At 49.3% G+C, this 13717-nt stretch overlaps 1 protein-coding gene across 1 annotated transcript in view; it reads right to left on the reverse strand.

The window, feature by feature from the left end:
• Positions 1–13717, reverse strand: part of Ccdc6 (coiled-coil domain containing 6) — a 95985-nt gene that overhangs the window by 18098 nt on the left and 64170 nt on the right. The window contains exons 4-5 of the mRNA NM_001427373.1: positions 7304–7407; positions 5137–5297 (exon numbers count right to left, since the gene is read on the reverse strand). Of these exons, the coding sequence (NP_001414302.1) occupies positions 5137–5297; positions 7304–7407 (265 nt within the window). The remainder of the gene's footprint in view (positions 1–5136; positions 5298–7303; positions 7408–13717) is intronic.

Genomic DNA, 13717 nt, shown 5'->3' on the forward strand with positions numbered 1-13717 from the left:
GGGAGAGGGAGAGGGAGAGAGAGAGAGAGAGAGAGAGAGAGAGAGAGAGAGAACACAACCTCTGGGAATGGCTTCCATCACTTGGGCTCTGGGGATCAAACTCAGGTCGCCTCTACTCACTGAGCCATCCTGCCTGCCCAATGACTTCTGATGACATTGACACTAATGTACAATGCCCAGGGAGGCAGGCGGACTTCCGATCCTTCGAGCTGACAGGACAGCGGTTGGGAACTGAAGGGAGATCCTCCGTGTGAGCACTGAAATAGACTTAACCACTGGACTGTCTCTTCAACCCGAACTCTGTTTTGGAAATTAAAATGCTCGGATTATCGGACCCTACTATGTAGACGAAATACTAAACCTCTTGGCTGGGTTGAATGCAGCCTGAGACCGCGCTGCCTAATCCACATGCAAGGTCTTCTTAATTGAAGCGACGGGGGTGGGGATGCACACAAAGCTCGCTTTTAATATGAACAGCTTAAATTAAGTCTCCCCAAGTGTGCCTGTGTGCATGGGTGCTCATCGGGCTCAGGAGGAAGCACCCGGTGGCTCTGGGCATACCTACTGTTGACCAGTCAGCGGCTACAGCAAGAGTCCCCAGAACCGAAGATCCCAAAGGCTCCGCATTGTATTTTCAGAGAAAACTGCAGTTCAAACTGCACATGGGACACCTGCCTATGTTCCCAGCACCTGTGAGACCCTGTCTCCAACAAAGATACACTGTAACAAAAATACATCATCAGCTATGATAACTTCCGGATAAGATGTCAGGCCAGGTAGAACTGTCAACGTATCACTCTAACCCAGATACACCAGAACCCCAGTGCACCTACAGTGTCCCGACCCAAGCATAGGAGGCTGGCACCAAGGCCTCCCTTGGGCGCCCTCTGCTGGTACACTGTGACCCTTCTCTCTAACAGCTCCTCAGAGATCTCATCACTCTTATATTCTGCTACCTCCCGAAATTTAAGCAAAGGTGCCATCCGTAAGGGTGGCATCAAACCAGCTTCAGGTGACCTCTCACAAGCAGGCTGTTCCCTATCCTCTTCCCAGGTACAGACCACATGGGGACTGAGACCCACGGCCGACTGAAAAGCTCAACAGGGAACTCCTAAGAGGTTCCAGTCGGGGCTGGAGGCTGAGGAGCTGTCACAGATACACCCGTAGAGGAGCAGGCCACCTGAGACATGAAGCTGGAGACCCACGGACGACAGGACGAATCATTAACACAGCTTCCTCAACCTATAGGTAGAGACCTCTTTAGGGGTTGAATGATCCTTTCACAGGGTCATTGAAGACTGTCAGAAAACATGTGTTTCCGCTAAGATTCACAACAGTAGCAAACTTACAGTTATGAAGTAGCAGCGAAAAGAATTTATCCGGGTGTGTGTGTGGGGGGGGGGGGGTGTCACCATGGCATGAGGAAGTGGGTTAAAGGGTCACAGCATTAGGAAGGTTGAGGACCACTGCTTTAAGCCAAGCACAAATGAGGAAGGAAAAGGGGGAGCGGCTGCCCTGGGAAGAGGTCAAAGAACGAGCTGCCTACCCAGCGCAAACTGTCACTCCAGAACGTTTAATCTAGCTCACCTGGTTTCTGGAAGCATCTACAAGCAAGTCATCCAAGACACACCTCAGGATTACTTGGATTGGAAAGCAAACAATTCAGAGGACTACAGAGAACCACCCAGTGTTGGCACCACGGAGTCGTGGCTGCCTACAGACTCGTCCTCTGTGAAAGCTACTGTGTTACACAACGAAGACAAAAGGGGTTTTGTAGGTGTGATGATGCCAGGGATCCAGGGATGGGGAGATAATCCTGGATTATCAGGGTGGGTATAAGACACAAGGGTGAGTCAGAGTGCGAACAGGAGAGGACATGGGAGTGACATCCCCACAAGGGACAGCCACAGCAGAGGCACGGATGCTGAACACAAGACGCTCTGACGCCTCCAGAGGCACATGGTGCTACTTGGAAGCTCCACGTGTCGTACCTCTGGCCTCCAGAGTTGCAAGATAATGAACTGTCTATGCTTGTTACGGCAAAAATAAGAACACGTCATACTTCTGAGGGCCTCCAAGATCTTGATATACCATCCAAGAGAGAGCACTGGAACTGCCACTTGGAACGCACCTTCGGGGAGACGGGAAGGTAGGAGCCTGAGACCATCAGCATACGGTCTACTGCACGGGCCAGCCCACTCAGGACCTGCCCAGTGCACTTGTGCATAGGGAGAGTCCTATGCAAGCCCTGTTCTGCAGCTGGGACACAACATCAAACCAAAAGGGTCCTCTGGGGCTGGGGAGGTGGCCACCAAGCCTGCCAGACTGATCTGGATCCCCTCAACCTACACAGTGAGAAGTGACAACAACCTACTCCCATAAGCTGTTCTCTGACCAACATGTGAGCACCAGGCCACGTGCTAATGAATGGATGTAGTAAGAAAGTTCTGAAAAGGGATTCTTTTGAACGGACCATTTCATGGATGGATGGGATAGTCAGCCTTTACCGAGGGCCCAAGGCAGCTGTGTCGATAGCCTGGAGAACAACTACAGGACAAGCTGATTTTAACAGTGTTTTCAAAGAGAGAGATGCAGATGGGGGGGAGGGGCGCTCATGCTCACTTTGTGGCTCTCGGTATGAAGTAATTCTGTCTGTGCGTGCATGCGCTCACACACACATCTTCGAGCACAGGAGGCATGACTGCACAGACCGCTCACCTGGCAGTCACAGAGAAAGATCTTCCCCGGTCAATAGTACCTCAAGGAAGTAAATGTCTGCAGCCAAACCTCAGAAGCACGGCAGACCCCCTAAAAATGCAGAGACACCTAGACAGGCTCAGCAGCCCAGAACACCTTGATCTCTACAAGATCCCAGCCTTTTCCAAAACACTAAGTATTCATTTCAAAAGCATTTGTTAGGCAAATAGCATGTGCAAATGCCATCCAAGATTGAATTCAGCGACAGGGAAGGCCTTCCTTCCCAGTGCCCAAGTGCAGTGAGGGCCCCTGTGTAGATTCATTAGCATCACACAGATAAACGCGGATCGCAAAGGTCCCCCAGCCTAATGACTACTTTTAACTGTCAATTAGACGCGGGCTGGAACTATAACAGGCGGAAATGAAAATATTCTAAAGAAACACTTCTGACACTCAGTCTCTACCAGGCTGCTGAAGGAGTGGGTGCTGACAAAGCTCTGACTTCCCCAGGAATCTCGGACTAGGAGAAGGAAAGGCAGAGGGAATCTGTCTCCCTGGAAGAGATTTCAAGCGTACAGGCGGAGACTGAAATCCAGACAAAGCTGGATCCATGGTGGATGGACAGGCCCACGCGTGCACCAGAACCGCCTGGATGTGCAAATCCTTGGCTCTTTAGGAAGACTTCCGTCTCGCTTCAGGATCGTGGAGGTCTGGTCTGTTGCTATGTACTGACTGAACTGCCAAATTCTATACCTGAAGAGCTTAGGCCTGCAAGTGCATTCTCAGGTTTGCGAGGCTTTTGTTGGGCGAACTTTGCTCCTTAAAACTATTGGTTAAATGAAAGTGACTACAAGCCAAGTACTGGAGGATTAGAGGTGGGAAGGTTCTGAGTTACCTGGTTGGGGGTGCAGAGGAGACCACAAGGGAGAGAGGAGAAGGCACCATGAGAGGAGATGGACCGTGAGCACGTGGCCAGGAGAAACTGCAAATATTTAGGGTACACTGCTAGGGGAGGGAGGACCCAGACCAGCAGATAGGAAAGCAGATTAAGGGGGACCCCTCAGTAACTGTCAAGGACAAATAGAAGAGCCACAGTCTGAGACACGGATTTGTGAGCCAACTGGGGCTAAGATTAAGTTGGTTCTACTACAAGGACCCCCAAACCAGACTTGAGGGGTGGCTGGATCTCTCTGTTCCCCTCTTCCCAGTGTGGCCGCTGACTACATCTTCCTTTTCTGCTTTCCACTATCAATTTGGCTTTTTTTTTTTTTTTACTGCCTTAGAGGACAGGCAGCCAGGTTTTGATTTGGGGTTACAGGCTGTGACCAACCCCCTAACCCTCGACAGCCAAGTCAGATAGGAGAGTCACATGCAAATGGGCCTCAGCAAAGTGTATGGGAGATTATCTTAATTACATTAATTGATGTGGCAAGGCATGCGCCATGAGCGGCTCCCTTCCCAACCAGCTTGCCAGAGGGATGTGGCCCACAGTCGACCTACTCTGCAGCAGTGGACAAAGCCCACATACTTGAGTTCACAGATAGCGTAACTGGGTTCCCTGAATTAAATAAAAAGCAGAATTAAGGGGTTGGGGATTTAGCTCAGCGGTAGAGCACTTGCCTAGCAAGGGCAAGGCCCTGGGTTCGGTCCCCAGCTCTGAAAAAAAGAAAAAAGAAAAAAAAAAAAAAAAGCAGAATTAAAGTTGGGAATGTGGTGGTGGAGGGTGGGTATGGGAGGAGTTGGGGGGGAAGGCTGAACAGTGAAGACAATCAAAATACATTATATGAAATTCTCGGGAAATCCATTTTATTTGTATATATTTATATATACCAATTATTCATATATATGTCATGCTGAATATATTATTTAGAAGTTAATAAAACATATAAATAATACTATGATTGTTAATAAACTAACATACATGGATACATATGCATATGTATATATGTATATGTATGTGTGTGTGTGTGCATATACATACGTGTGTGTTTGCGTGCACCCGCACACATGCGCCAAGCACAGGTATGCATTTATCAACTGTTCTCTCTTCTCAACCATGGATATGATGTGACCAGTTCCTCGACGCCCTGCCTCTGTGACCTCCCTATGGTGATGAACTGTAACCTGTGGGTCAAATAAGCCTGCTCTCCCTTGCGTTGTCAAGATTTTACCTCAGCAGCAGAAGGAAGGAAGGCACCCGGGCTCCTGTTCAGTCAGGGACTCCCTTCTGAGATTATCGAAATTATCTTCAGGAAGCATTCTAAATTACAGCCCCTCCTGCCATGACACTTCTGTCTTTAAAACCCGTCTCAGAGTTAACAGGAACTCGTGTGCAAATGTCTACGTGTCACTAGTGACGCAGTGACTACGGGGACCCCGAGTCCCTCGGTAGAGCATGGGGACTGACGTGGTGCGGAGAGGGGAGGGGAGGCCACATACGCTGTAACTGGGCGGCCCGCAGCTGCTTCTTCAGGCGCTCCACTTCGTTCTTTAGGAACCGGATATGCCTCATCATGTTCTCGGGAGAGTCGATCTCCATGGAGATGTCTCTAGGCGACGGGGGAGCAGACACAGGCTGGTCTAATTTCTCCTGGAGGATTCTTCACAGAAAGAGAATTACGAGAATGAAAAACAGTTTACAGCAGAAGAACACACGATGCCCGAGCTCAGGGCTTGCCCGACAAGTGTCTGCGGGACCGGCTGAAGCCTGTCTCGAGACCTCGCCGCCCACCCTATTATCACAGGTCTACGGGCAGAGTGGCAAGATCTCACTCCTTTTGTGTTTTTTGTGTGACCGGTGTGTCAGTTCAGCTGCACGCAAGGCCACCCGCACTTGGAGGTCAGGGGATGACCTCAGATGTGGGTCCTCCCTTCCCCTTGTTTGCAACGGGTCTCCTCTTGTTCTTGTTCTCGGCTGCTAAGCAAGGCAAGCTTGCTCGAGCCTCTGGGGATTCTCCTATCTCTGCCTCCCATCTCCCTAGAGGAGCACACAGGGATTAGAGGCACAAGCTAACATGTCTGGCTTTATGTGGGTGGTGGGGATCTGAACCCAGGGCCTCATGCAGCGAGCAGCACATCATCATCCCTGCTCTTTCTCTGAGCGATCCTGGCAGCCAGACGTAACTGTGAGGCCTGTGTAAACTCATACCTGGTTCATGCCCAGAGGCCAGCAAACACTCAGGCCTGGCTAACGGACACGGTTAGCAAGCGGACTGCAGAGGATGGAAGGGAAGAAACTACTCTCTCAATGCTTCGGGTGAAATTTAGGAAGTGCTAAGGGTCGCCCTGGAGGATGAAGTCACTTACAGACCCTGCTAAACCTGAGAAGGTTTGGCGAACTGGACCAGAGACACAGAGTCAGAATTGTTTGGTCAGTAGAGGAGGCAGCCACCTTCGCTATAGATTATCATTCAGGTAAACATTAGAAAGGGGATCAGCAGCCTTGTACCTATGAAACGACCGTTTCATACACTGCGCTCAGTAACTTAATAGGACGCTATGTACATAAAGCCTCCATCTACAGTCCAAAAAGGCAGGCTAACTGCAAAAACTTACCTGTCTGCAGCTGTACCCGGCTGAGACAATTAACAGGGAACTACAGCTGTGGTCACAAAATAACTTTATAATTCACTTTATTGGAACTGCTACGTTAGTCCTGTTATGCATGCTGAGTGACTACAGCTGGAGGATTTCTCCTGGACGGACCTTTAGTCTGTCTGGGGTTTGTAATTCTACACACGAGCCAGGACAGTGTGGAATAGCACTTGCAGTGAGGTACGACACAGGCTGCTCAGAGGCAAACAGGAGATTCTGGGGCAGGGAACTGACAATCACCTTCAAAAGGAATTCATGTTTACCGCACACAAAGCTCAGACAGGATGTTCCTGCCGTTCTTACGAGCTCTGTCCCTTCTCTGTCCCTTCCGACCCCAAAGTGCCAAATGATAAAAAAAAAAAACGAGGCCTGTGACTGCAATGAGGTAACTTCAGGAACGTCTGTGGTTGAGTAACACTTGACGTCTGGAGACGTAGAACACTCACGTATTGTAATTACGAGGGCATTTATTTACAGTCGGTTTGAAAGCAAACAGATGGTCACTTTTTCTACTAAAATCACCCGACTGAGTCAGTAAACCCTGGAGATGAACAGTAGCTAGCGGGAAACAGCGGCACCGCGATTGACTCTGACTTGGCCTTGAACTAATCAATGAAAACAATCTGCACTTGGGGGGAGAAAAGCCAGGCACAGAGAGGAGGCCGCTGCCAGACAGGTCAACACTTTTCCTTTAACAAGTTGGGCGGTTCGGGGAGAGGCTGGAGAGACGGCTCAGCTGTTAAAAGCACCGACTGCTCTTCCAGAGGTCCTGAGTTCAAATCCCAGCAACCACATGGTGGCTCACAACCATCTGTAATGGGATCCGATGCCCTCTTCTGGCGGGTCTGAAGACAGCTACAGTGTACATGGATAAGTAAATTATTTAATTTAAAAACAAAGAGAGTTAGGATGTATGTGTGACCCAAGCAATTCAAACGCCCCAAAGCCGTCCCTAGTGAACAGACAGGAGTCTTCCAGACACACGCACGCACACACACTCACACCAACAAACCTCTTCTCAGCTTCTAGCTTGTCCATCCTCTTCCACAGCCGATTTACCAGCGCCTCCTGTTCTTGCTCCAGCGTGTTCTCCAGGTCAATCTTCTCCCGTCTCAACTAAAGGAGGGAAAGAGGAACAGCTTTGCTGAGAAGGCCAGGGCACTGGAGTATCCTTGACTGTCTCTCACCATGAATGTGGAGGAGAAGAAGAAAGCTGGCAGGATCGCTTTGGAAAGAGCGGACACTGGATCAGACCATTTCCTATAAGGATAACCACTTTGGCAAGACAGCGAATCCAGGGCCAATCACTTCCGCAATCAGATTTATCAGCGTCTCTCAAACAAGTCACGAACACTAAGTAGTTATGATCGCAGACCTGGAGTCAAATGTCTGAGTTCAAATCCCAGCTCTGCCATCGGTTAGCTGGAAGAATAGAAGCTACTGGATGGAAGCTCGCCGCTTGTAGAGCGTGACTTCTGGCTGAGTTTAAGTGCCTCATCTCAGGCATCATTAGTACGTGGCACTTAGAATATTGTGCTTAACACTTGTCACTGTCTCTGGTTTTATCCTGTTCCGGCTTTAGGATGTAACTCTCTAGGCCTCTCTCCCTACCCTATCCCAACTCCGTAATGTCGGTATCTTGGTTGGAATAGCATACTATACCTTGGTGAGATACTATTTCGTTCACTTTTATTAGCAAAAACGCCTTATTACAGAGTAAGGGGCTTTACGATGGTGTCTTCCTGCAAGCTTGTGAGAGGCTTTGACTGTGTGCACCGCCACCACCCCGCACACCCCATTCCTCTCCTCTCCCCTTTGTTCATTAATGAATCCTAAGTGTCTAGATTCAAGAACACGTCATCAGTCATTCGGTGGCTTTCTGAACAGGACGAGCTGGGCTCATATAGGAAACATATAGAAAACATGCCATTTGCAAGGTGGGATGTGATAGTCTCTGAAGAACAGTCAACGACAAGAAACAGGGAGGTGCTGAGCCGGAATACTTCAGAAGTACTTGAAGGCACAGCAGCGAGCTTTGTGAGGTGCAGGGAGCTTTGTGAGGTGCAGGGAGTCTACTCTGCCAGGTAAGACTGGCTTCCCAGGCCAGAGGGAGCGAGTGCGGGTCCAAACGGAGGAATACCTGTCACGTGCTCCCAGCCACACCTCAAAAATACGGAAGCACTGGTCTGCCTGTAGCTCTCTCCCTCACCTCCTTCTTGGTTTGTACATTCTGAATTTGCTTTAAATTCAGAGTTCCCTTAAGAGGCATCCTCTCACCCACCGTCACATTCCTAAGTGTCAGGCTAATCCAACCACAACCCCCCACTGCCACCACTCTGCAGCCCACAGGACCCAGGCAGTACAGCTTGATACTAGGAGTTTATTCCGGAAGCTGCTGCTTTCTACTGGAGTCTTCGGGGGCATGCCCAAGTCTTCACTGGTGTTCAGCAGCTCAGATTTCTTACTTTGGGTTAATTAACGTCAGACCAAGAGTCCTATTACACACCCCAATGAAGCCTGGAACCTCCTCAGACTTCCTCAGTGGATGAACAGTATATCCCTGGGACATCAGACCCCCAGTTTGTCAGGCCCTCGTCTGGAGGTACAGGAGGGCAGCGGGGCCCAGCTCTACCATGCCTGCCTTCGTCCCCCTGTTCACTTCCCCTATTAGAGCAGGCAGAGCACAGCTGTGACCCCAGCACATGAAGGCAGAGGACCCAGTGCATGAGGCCCAGGTGGAAATGAAACAGAACAGAGGAGTCTGATGCCAGGAAGGGGACAGGGAAGGCAGTGACACCCCCAGGAAGAATTCCACCCTACACCTCAGGCTCTGCTGTGGACTCCGAAACGTTGTTCCAGTGCACGTGGCAATGGTTTAGTCTAAGCCCAATTTCATCAGTACCAATAAGGGAAAATACACTTTGAACTCAGGAGATCAGACCCCTCCAGTAGCATGCCAGAGGCTACCAATCTACACATAAGAAAAGCTGACGGGAAGACTTCCCTACAAGCAGAACAGACAGAGTTTGTTACATTGGGGCTTCTCTCAAAGCACCCCTGGGGGGCCAGCAGGATGGCTCAGTGGACAAAGGTGCTTGCAGCCAAGCAAGACAACCCAGGCTTGTTCCTCAGGACTCTAATGTCATAGAAATGACCTGCGGATTTTTCGTTGTGACCTCTAAACATACCACAGTACATACCAGGTCCCCTCAAATAAAATAGTCATAATTTCTTTAAAAAAAGAAGAGGAAAGGTGGCTCAGTGGTTAAGAGCACTGACTGCTCTTCCAGAGGTCCTGAGTTCAATTCCCAGCAACCACATGGTGGCTCACAACCATCTGTAATGGGATCTGATGCCCTCTTCTGGTGTGTCTGAAGACAGTGACAGTGTGCTCATATACATAAAATAAATAAAATCTTGAAGAAGAAGAAGAAGAAGAAGAAGAAGAAGAAGAAGAAGAAGAAGAGGAGGAGGAGGAGGAGGAGGAGGAGGAGGAAGAGGAAGAGGAGGAAAGAGAGAAAGAAAGAAACAAACAAACCTTAAAGAAAAAAAATTAAAGGACCTGGGAGAAGTCTCTGTGAATAAAACACTTTCCATGAATGAATGAGGACCAGAATCCCCACCATTCACACAGCATGGCGTCTAACTATATTCTCAATGCTCAGGACATGACAGAAGAGGTCCCTGGGGCAAGATGGCGGGCTAGACTGGCCAAATCGGCAGGCTCCAAACTCAGGGAGAGGGCCTGCCTCAGTAAATAAAAGTGGAGAGTGACCGAAGCTGACTCCTAATGTTAGCCTTTGCTTACACACACACACACACACACACACACACAGAGTAACTCATGAGGTGTAAGGTGTGCACAAGTGTGAACCCATCTTGTAACCTCGTAGCAAGAACCCACCCATGCAAAGGATATGGAGATGTAATCTCTTCAAATATAAACCCTCCACCAACCAACCACTTAGCCAGGACTCTTTTACTCTGGCTCACTGAGATGGCAACAAAGCCTAAACAAACAAGTGGGGATGGGATTGCTGCCCCCCAGTTCCCTCAGAGTGGTTCCAGCTGAAGGTCATATTGGCTCATCCTACCCCATCACTATCCCTTCTAATAGACCCGGATCAGCACCGCCTGGGAAAGCAAGCCTGCAGCCTTTAGAAAACAATCCATGCAAACCAGGAGCGAGCTATGTGCACGTCGCTGCTGGAGCAGGAGCAACCGAGGCCTTGCCTCATGCTACCGCACTTTCCTTCCCTGCAAGCTGACCCAACCTTTACACACACATCAGGAGAAAGTACCTCGGAGGACTCATGAGGGGACAGGAGAGCTGCTGGCCCTGCAGAGGAGGCCTTGCTCTGCACACGCCCCTCAGGGTTAAACCTGCAGAGGCAGCCAGAACCCAGGCACAGACCCTGCGGGTTTCTGGGTGATGACTCTCCTCCTAGCTGAGAATGCATCTCTGACTCTGGCCCGTACTTTCTGGAAAACAGTCCTTAAATGAAAACAAAAACAAAACAGAAACACTGTCTGTTTGTGTTAGGCTATTAAGGCAGTTTCCCCACCCCCAGGTGATTACCCAATCAGCAACTGCATTCAGAACTAAGGACAGATCCTGCAGTCCTCCCACTCCCACCCCCCAAGCTCACACCAGGAGGCTTCATAGAAGTCAGGCAGCAAAGAGAAAGAGGAGAAAGAGGAGGAGAAAGGACAGTCATTTACTACCACTACTGAGGATGAGTTTATGCCCCCCAAGAACTGGAAATGTTTCTGTATGGAAGGAAGAGAGGAAGGGAGGGAAGGGTGTGTGTGTGCGTGTATGATATGAGAGCAAATTATGTAGCATAATCAATAGTCCTGGAGATGAAATGGTTGTCTCTCTGCCACTTCTGCCTTACCCAATTTTTTTTTTTAAAGAGCATCTATTTTTTTTGTCATTTAAAAAAACAAAAAAGAATTTGAAGGCAGCAAGGCAGTGGCGGCAAACGCCACCCACCGGTACTCAGGAGGCAGTGGCAGGTGGATCTCTGAGAGTTCAAGGTCAATCTTGTCTTCAAAGCTCCAGGGCAACCAAGGCTACACAGAATGACCCTGCCTCGAAAAACCAAAAAATAAGAAAAAAATAAAGGCATCTAACTTTAGAAATCTCTTAATTTCATAATAGAAGGATGGATTGATAGATTGATTGATTATATATAAGTACACTGTAGCTGTCTTCAGACACACCAGATCTCATTACAGATGGTTGTGAGCTACCATGTGTTTGCTGGGATTTGAACTCAGGACCGCAAATACCAATAGCAACCCAGCAATAAGCTGGTGTTAAGTTATGTGTATTATCCCTTAAGGAGATCGATCAATCACTTCCCACGAAGATTAAAATTGAGCCAATACTTGGCTCCCTGGGAGACATCGAGAGAGCCCAGAGTTAGCCTTCTATAACGTAACCTACATCTCTTCTTTTAAACAAAGTCGGCTGGCTTCTGCCTCCCAACTGCTGGTGTTAAAAAGCATGGGCCACACCGTGTAATGGGAACTTAAAAACAGCAGCGACAGACAGTCAGGTCTCCCTTCCTCTCTGACATGGGCACCCCATTACACAAACCGACACGCTTGTCTCCAGGATGCTCCTTCCCCGTCTTGGCTAAGTAATTACTGTGGATGGGAAACAGGTTGATAAGCACTGGGTTTGTGTATGTCCTTTAGCTATGTCAAGACGTCAGGAGGGGCAGGGGAGATGGCTCAGTGCTCAGGCCTGAGCTCAGCTCCCAGCACCCATTACTGATGGCTCACAAACCCCATACCTACAGCTCCAAGGGATCTGCAGCCCTATTCTGGACTCCTTGGTCACTCCACACACATGCACATAAATAAATTTAGATTTTAAAAAAAAAAGGCCAGTGGACAAGTTTACATCAGTTCATTCAGTGTATGGGGCTGGGCTTCTCTCCCTCCACCACGTAAGTCTGGGGACTGACCCTGGGTTTATCTGTCTTGGCAGTGAGTCCTCTTAACAGGAAGCCATCTTGCTAGTCCCAAAATAATCTTCTGTAAGAAAATAAAACCCGAGAAGCCCTGCATCCGAAACCTGAGTTTCCTTTCAAACGAAGCCACTGACTGTTGCTACTGATGCTACGACGCCATGTGTGGGGCGGCTGAATTTACTCCTCCCGTTCCACTGCTGCGTGCGTCTCTTCGTCAGCCGACATCATCCGTTGGGATCTCAGCAGACACTTGATGCGCTCAAAGGATAAGCAGGAGCTCTACGGTTCGGGGTTCTGCCTTTTACTGCAGTCATCACAGCACCTCGGTGTGGCTTGTTTTACTGGACGAAGTCTCGCCCCACCAGCCTGACAACATACACCACTTTTTCCTACATTGGACAGAGACCGCCAAGGTCCATCATGGAATAGCACCTGCGTGGGCTTGACCCATGTGGAGACATCACCCGATTCACGCGAGGGCCGCAGCTGAGCGTTTGTTCTTCGTGGAAATGCAAGTGCACCGGGGGCCAGGTGTCCCTTCCAGCTGCTACAGGACAGGGGCCTCTCCTCCCCAATGGCAGTGCCCAGAGACCTCTCAGTTGATGTTGTGACAATTTGGCAGCTTGAGAGGACGGAACCAAGGAAGTTAAGGAGACTGCCCGAGGCTTCTTGATACGTTCACCTACATCTAGGGCACAAAATCGTACTTATAATTCGGCAGCGGGAGGCGTCTTTCTTTCCCTCTCTCCTGAAGGAGCAGTGAGCGAGTGGGTTTGACTATTGTAACTAGGCTTTGGAAAGAACTGAAACGGCCCCCCAAATCTGCTGTCGCCTAACTTCAAAGTGACATGTTCACTAGTGCTTTAGAAGGAAGGAGGAGGAAGAGGAGGAGAAGGGGAGAGAAATCAGCAGCAGCAGCTGGGGCAGGGGTGAGGCAGGGGGTTGGGGTGAGGAGGGAGTACAGGTGCAGTCCCAGAAATATTTTTGTGATGTTGTGTCTTTTCATACTCGTTTTCCCAATTTCCTTGGGAGGGCAATGGATTACCATCAAGATGTAAGACTCCAAGGGTTGAAATCGAGTGTCAAAAATGCACACGGGGGGTTGGGGATTTAGCTCAGTGGTTAGAGCGCTTGCCTAGGAAGTGCAAGGCCCTGGGTTCGGTCCCCAGCTCCGAAAAAAAGAAAAAAAAAAAAAAAACACGCACACGGGGGCTGGAGAGATGGCTCAGCGGTTAAGAGCACCCGACTGCTCTTCCAGAGGTCCTGAGTTCAATTCCCAGCAACCACATGGTAGCTCACAACCATCTGTAAAGAGATCCGATGCCCTCTTCTGGTGTGTCTGAAGACAACTAAAGTGTACTTATATATAATAAATGAATAAATCTTTAAAAAAAACACACACACACACACACACACGGACGTCATGGGATTTTACCGCCTCA

This window comes from Rattus norvegicus, chromosome 20 (assembly GCF_036323735.1).
Source record: "Rattus norvegicus strain BN/NHsdMcwi chromosome 20, GRCr8, whole genome shotgun sequence".
NCBI classification, from domain to species: Eukaryota; Metazoa; Chordata; class Mammalia; order Rodentia; family Muridae; genus Rattus; species Rattus norvegicus.